A 6,481-nucleotide genomic window follows, 5' to 3' on the forward strand; every position below is an offset into this window, starting at 1 on the left:
GGGCATGCCCCGAGTCTGAGTCTGGCCCACCTGCTCCTGCAGCCCCTTTCCTGGGCACATGGCTTTCCTCGAAACCCCCAGTGCTGACCCAGCGCTCTTTTCCACAGCTGCCTTTGGAACTGGGGTCCCCCTTGAGATGCCCATGTAGCATGAAAGTTTTGAAAAAGAAACAAAAACCCTCACGAGAAAGCAGTTTCCTGGATAAAATGTGCATATTTATTTCAGGGCAACAAGCGTATACACAGCAAAGCGGTGTGGGGTAGAGCCCCCGTCGTGGCCCGCACGCCAGCCAGCCCCTGCCTTTCTAGAAGGAAGCCTGTGTTAGAGCACATAGCTGGAGGCCGGGCAGGGAAGAGAAACACGTGCCAACAGGCCACGCAGGCCGGGACCCCAGACTGGAGGCAGCGCCCCTTTGAGTTCCTCTCTCTGGTCTCCGATGTTCTTCTGTTGGGATCATTTCACCTGCGGGCAGCAGAGACAGTGTGAAGTGCTTTCCCCATGGCTGGGAAGGGAGCTGGGGCAGAGGTGACTCAGCAGGATGGTATGGGGGCCTCCGGGGTAGACGTCCAGCCCAGGCTGCTCCCCGGGCCCGTGCTCCCCGGGTCCCACGCTCCCCCTGTGCCCTCATCCCTGTGCCACAGCCGTGCTACCTTGAACAAGGTGACAGTGGTACTGTAGAAGAGGCTCAAGAGGAAGAGGACGATGAAGGTGGAGGCAGTGGCCCACAGGTTCTCAAAGCCCTCCTCGTCAGCACTCACCTCCCCCTCTGCAGGAGACACAGCACAGGGGAATAGGGTCAGGCTGGGGTGGCACCCAGCAAAGCCCGCCCCTGGGGCCCATCCTCTAAGCCTGCCCTTGGCCCCTAGGCTGTGCTGCACCCGGGGCGGGGACAGGGAGAGCAAGTGCAGGGGGGCTCGGGCACTGTTCAGGGCCTGGGCTGGGTCCCTGAAAGGCTGATGCAGCAGGGGCACAGGCCGAGGCTGGGCAGGGCTGGGACCCTGAGGTCTCTTCCCAGGAGCCCTGGGATGGCGGAGAGAGCGTGGGGGATGCAGCACACAGACACAGGCGGGGGCCGGAGTTTGGGGCCCTAGCGGAGCGGCGGCCAGCATGTCCTCACTCTCCTGGAGGGGGAAGCAGGGGGTGTGGCCCTGCCCTTGTGCTGTGGGGGCGGGCAGGTGGGAGGACTAAGCTGGGGGGTGCCTGATCCTCACCCCCTCACCAAGGCCCTGACTCTCCAGCTCCCTCTTGGAGCAGAGTCTGCGTGGGGACATCCTGGCGGACTTGTCCTACCCTGCCAGGACCCAGGGGGCGGACGGAGACCTGAGCTCCACAGTGGAATGAGGACATTCGGGGGGCTGCATCCCCTGCACAAATGGGCCCTTGGAGACACCTGGAGCCCAGGACCCCAAAGGGCCAAAAGTGTGGTGGGGACTCCCCAGTTAGGGACAGCACTGTGTGTTGGGTGTGGAGACCTCACTTGGGCCCTGCCTTCCCTGCTTGGGCTGGGTCCTTCCTGGGCTGCTGCTGTTTGACCTCGCCTGCTCCCTGCTGTGGGCTGGGGAGCAGGTGGTCTTTGCAGGGGCAGACTTGCTCCAGCTCATCTCCTGAGGCCTCCTGTAAGAGGAGCAGCCGCCAGAGCAGCCACCCTGCCCTCTGGGCCCATGCTTAGTCACTGCCTGCCCTCAGCACATGGCACAGGCCCTGGTTCTGCTCACTGGTGGGTGTGGGGGCCTATCTACTGCCTTCATCAAGAGCCTGGCCTCAGCAGGGTTCACATACTATCCCTGGGGCCGCTGCTCCCCAGGTAGAGTCCAAGCTGGGTGCCATGGCAGCACCTCCAAGCAGAGACAGGAGGACAAGCAGAGCCTGGGCCCAAAGCCCCGGGGCCAGCATAGCACAGAGAGCAAACTGCTGCAGGGACAGAGTGTATGACAGGGCACCGGGAGAATGCGGGCGGGGGCCGGCCAGCAGGTGCACATGTTGTGTCTGTGGGTGTGTGCATGTCTGTGTGCAGGTGTCCGTCTGTTGTGTGCCTGTGGGCAGACATGCGTGTGTCCACGTGTTAGTGTATGCACGTGCTCCTGCGTGTCTGTCGGTGTCTGTGTGCACGTGTCCGTGTACTTGTGTCTGTACGTGTGTGTGTGCATGCACCTGTGTGTGTGTGGATGTGTGTCTGTGTGTGTATGCGTCCTGCACATGTATGTGTCCATGTGTGCATGCGTCCATGTGTCCGTGTGTGTGTGCCTGTAGTTAGTGTTCTCTTTGTGTGCCTGTGCATGGTTGTACATGTGTGTCCACGCATGTTTGTGTATGCGTGTGTCCATGTCTGTGTATGTGTGTGCCCATGGGTTAGCACATCTCTGTGTGTCCATGTGTCTGTGTGTGTCCGTGTCTGTCCATGTGTGTCCACACATGCCTGTGTGCTGCCTGTGTACGTGTGGCCTTGCTTTCAGCTTGCTTTCTGGAAGCAGGAGGAGGAATGGCAAGTCTGAGGTCAGCCTGCTGTGAGCAGCTGCAGGGAGTTCAGGAGTTTCTAGAAGCCACTGTGGCACGCAGGTGGGTGAGGCAGGGGTGGAGGCTGTGGAGGAAGGTGGTCTGTAGGGGAGGCGCAGAGTGGGTGCAGCACAGCCACCACCCCAGCAGGCTAGAGCATTGTGCACTCAGGACCAGTATCTTTTGAATGGATCTTTTTATTTCTAATTTTATAAGATGCAGCATCTCACCCCGTTGACACGGTTAGTTTGCGCGCGCGCACACACAGCGGCCGGCCGCCCTGAGCCTGTGGGCAGGCCAGCAGGGTCAGTAGCAGGTGCCAGCTGTGTCGGACATGACGAGGGATATGTTGTACAGGGCGGGTTTACCGGTGGACTTGTCCACGGTCCTCTCGGTGACCCTGTTGGGCAGGGCCTCATGGGCCACGACACAGGTGTAGGTCTCCCCCGTGTTCCAGTCATCTTCAGACACGGTCAGGATGCTGTGGGCGAAGTACCGGCCTGGGGCCTGGGGCTCAGGCACTGGGGCACTGGTCACATACTTCTCTGGGGACAAAGGCTGTCCCCTCTGCATCCACTGCACGAAGATGTCCGCGGGAGAGAAGCCCGTCACCAGGCAGGTGATGGTGGCCAACTCCCGCAGGTTCAGCTGCTCCCGGGCTGGTGGCAGCAAGTAGACCTCGGGCCTGTGCATGGGCACCCCTGTGAGAAGAGATGGTGGTGAAGGCAGGGCAGTGAGGGGACCGGCCTGTGGGCTGGGGGCAAGTCCCCTTTTCCCCCGTTGCCCAGACAACGGGGGAGTGAGGGGTGCTCTCCACCATGCCCCAGAGGCCAAGGGAGGGTCCCAGGGAGTGCAGGAAGAGGGGCAAGAATGGGGCCTACCCTTGGGCCTGGAGATGGTCTGCTTCAGCGGCGAGGGCAGGTCCATGTGGGTCACGGTGCAGCTGAAGCTCTCCCCGGAGTTCCAGTCGTCCTCGCAGATGCTGGCCTCACCCACGGCGCTGAAGGTCCCATTGGGGTGGCTCTCGGAGATGTTGGTGTGGGTTTTCAGAGCTTCGCCATTCTGGCGGGTCCAGGAGATGGTCACACTGTCGTAGGTGGCCAGGTCTGTGACCAGGCAGGTCAACTTGGTGGACTTGGTGAGGAAGATGCTGGCAAAGGATGGGGGGATGGCGAAGACCCGGATGGCTATGTCTGGATCTGAAGTCAAGAGAAGGGAGTCAGAGGTGGGGCAGGTGTGGATGCGGGTCGAGGCGTGGTTCCCACCCAAAGAGTAGCAACAGCCTCTGCCGAGCCCCTGCCCTTGGCCGCTCTGGGAAACCAAGGCTCAGGGAGCAGATGGCTGCGTCTGGGTGGTGAATGCCAGACCCGAGGGGACCCCTGTGTGTCGGTGGGTGCTGCCCTCAGGGACAGGTCACTCACTGATTTCACACAGGGAGGACACATTCTTCTGGAAGGTCAGGCCCCTGTGATCCACGCGGCAGGTGAACACCTTCTGGCTGAACCAGTCGTTCCCGCTGATGGTCAGTGCGCTGGTCACCTTGAAGGTGGTGGGCCCAGACTCTTTGGCTTCAGCCTCCACCTGGTCCGTGGTGATGCCAGACCCCACCTGCTTCCCGTCGCGCAGCCAGGACACCTCAATCTGCCGGGGGCTGAAACCTGTGGCCTGGCAGATGAGCCTGGACTCGCGGGGGTTGCCGACGAAGCCGTCGCGGGGTGGGACGAAGACACTCACATTGGGAGGCAGCTCGGCTAACACTGCAGTGAGGGACACGCGTCAGCCTGGTGCCCGCCACTCCCGCCCCCTTCGGCTCCCTCTCTGCCCCTGGTGGGTGGGCCCCGCCCTCACCTGGAAGAGGCACGTTCTTTTCTTTGTTGCCGTTGGGGTGCTGGACTTTGCACACCACGTGTTCGTCTGTGCCCTGCATGATGTCCTCGGAAGCCAGCAGCACCTGCGAGGTGGCCGCGTACTTTTCCCCTGTCCGGACTGATGGGAAGCCCCAGACGCCGTTGCTGATGTCAGAGTTGTTCTTGAATTTCCAGGAGAAAGTGATGGAGTCGGGAACGAAGTCCTGTGCGAGGCAGCCAACGGCCACTTTGTTCGTATCCAACGGGGCATTCTCACAGGAGACGAGGGGGAAAAGGGTTGGGGCTGATGCACTCTCTGAGGACCCGCAGGACAAAAGAGAAAGGGAGGGGTGAGGAGCTGCCTTCTTGTGCCCTGCCTGTCGGGGCTGAGTGGTGTTCCGAGTGGCCCTCTCTACTTGTGTCCCGCTGTGGCTGCCCCACCAAAGCCAAGGCCACCTGCAGGCCTCTAAAAGCCCAGACTGTCATGGCTAACAGGGGTGGTGGGGCCGTGGCGAGGCCTCGGCTCTTTGTCCAAGGCTGTCAGGGCTGCAGGCCTCAGCCTGTCCTGCTGCAGGGCCCAGCGCTGAACACCTGGGCAGACCTGGGGTCTCCTGGAGCAGGTGGAGCCGCCCCTGCCACCATTCAGTTGGCTGCCCTGCTGCATTCTGAGGCCTGCCTGCCCCTGGCTCCCTGCTCAGAATGGCTGAGGGCTCAAGTTTGGGTGGACCAGGCCTGCTTTCCCCTGAGGCAGCAGCAGGTACATGCTGCACACACTCAGGTCCCAGCACATGCAGCTGGAGGGCCAGGTTGCATACCTGAATGGGAAGCCTGGAGCCACACACCCTGCAGGCAGCCAATAGAGAGCTTGGTCCCTCCAACCCAGCTTATGCTGCCCCCATCTCAGCCACACTCCAGCTACCCTGAAGTCTCCCCAGGCAGACATCCCAGGCCTGGGAGTGAGTATAGGGATGGTAGATGTGATGGGGAACGCAGTGTAGACTCAGCTGAGGCTATCCATCGGTGTCCGACAAGATCATGAAGACTGGCCCAGTGCCATGTCTTCCAGTTCATCCCAGCCCAGGCCAGCTCAATCCAGCTCAGCCAAGCCCAGCTCAGCAAAGCCAAGCTCAGCTCAACCCAACTCAGATGAGCTCAGACCAGCTCAGCCCAGCCTAGCTGAGCTCAGACCACCTAAGACCATCTCAGCTCAGCCCAGCTAAGCCCAGTATAGCCCAGCACAGTTAAGCACAGTTCAACACAGTCCAGCTCAGCACAGTTCAACCCAGCTCAGCCCAGCTCAGCACAGCCCAGCTCAGCCCAACCCAGCCCAGCCCAGCTCACTCAACACAGCTCGGCTCAGCCCAGCTCAGCGTAGCTTAGCTTAGCCCAGCCCAGCCCAGCTCAGCCTAGCCTGGCTCAGTGCAGCCTAGCCCAGCCCGGCTCGGCTCAACCCAACTGAGCTTAGCCCAGCCCAGCCCAGCTCAGTCCAGCCCAGCCTAACTTGGCTCAACTCAACTCAGCTCAGCTCAGCCCAGCCTGGACCAGCTCAGCTCAGCCCAGCTCAGTTCAGCTCAGCTCAGTTCATCTCAGCTCATTGCAGCCCAGCCCAGCCCAGCCCGGTTCAGCTCAGCCCAGGTCAGCCTGGCTCAACTCAGCCCAGTCCAGCCCAGCTCAACCCAGCTCTGCTCAACCCAGCCCAGTTCAGCCCAGTTCATCCCAGGTCATCCCAGCTCAGCCTAGTTTGGCTCAACCCAGCTCGGTTCAGCCCAGGCTGGACCAATTCAGCTCAGCCCAGCACAGCCCAACACAGGCCAGCCCAGCCCAGCACAGCTCAGTCCAGTTCAGCCCAGCACAGCCAAGTTTAGCTCAGCTCAGCTCAGCCCAGGTCAGCCCAACCCAGCCCAGCCCAACCCAGCTCAGCTCAGTTTAGCTCAGCTCAACCCAACCCAGCTCAGCTCAACCCAACCCAGCCCAGCTCAGCCCAGCTCAGCTCAGCCCAGCTCAACTCAGCCCAGTTCAGCTCAGCCCAGCTCAGCTCAGCCCAGCCCAGCCCAGCCCCACTCAGCCCAGCTCAGCCCAGCTCAGCTCATCCCAGCTCAGCTCAGCCCAGCCCAGTTCAGCTCAGCCCAGTTCAGCTCAGC

General features: G+C 61.6%; 2 gene segments (V, D, J or C); both read right to left on the bottom strand.

Annotated features, from left to right (window-relative positions):
* Positions 1–6,481, bottom strand: part of LOC105525264 — a 323,199-nt gene that overhangs the window by 150,241 nt on the left and 166,477 nt on the right.
* The window catches only part of LOC105525262, a 138,632-nt gene continuing 134,821 nt past the window's right edge, over positions 2,671–6,481 (bottom strand). Inside the window, 4 exon segments of the C gene segment in view lie at positions 2,671–3,194; positions 3,375–3,692; positions 3,915–4,250; positions 4,342–4,652. Of these exon segments, the coding sequence occupies positions 2,800–3,194; positions 3,375–3,692; positions 3,915–4,250; positions 4,342–4,652 (1,360 nt within the window).

Source organism: Colobus angolensis, unplaced genomic scaffold, assembly GCF_000951035.1.
Source record: "Colobus angolensis palliatus isolate OR3802 unplaced genomic scaffold, Cang.pa_1.0 Scaffold526, whole genome shotgun sequence".
In the NCBI taxonomy this organism is placed as follows: domain Eukaryota; kingdom Metazoa; phylum Chordata; class Mammalia; order Primates; family Cercopithecidae; genus Colobus; species Colobus angolensis.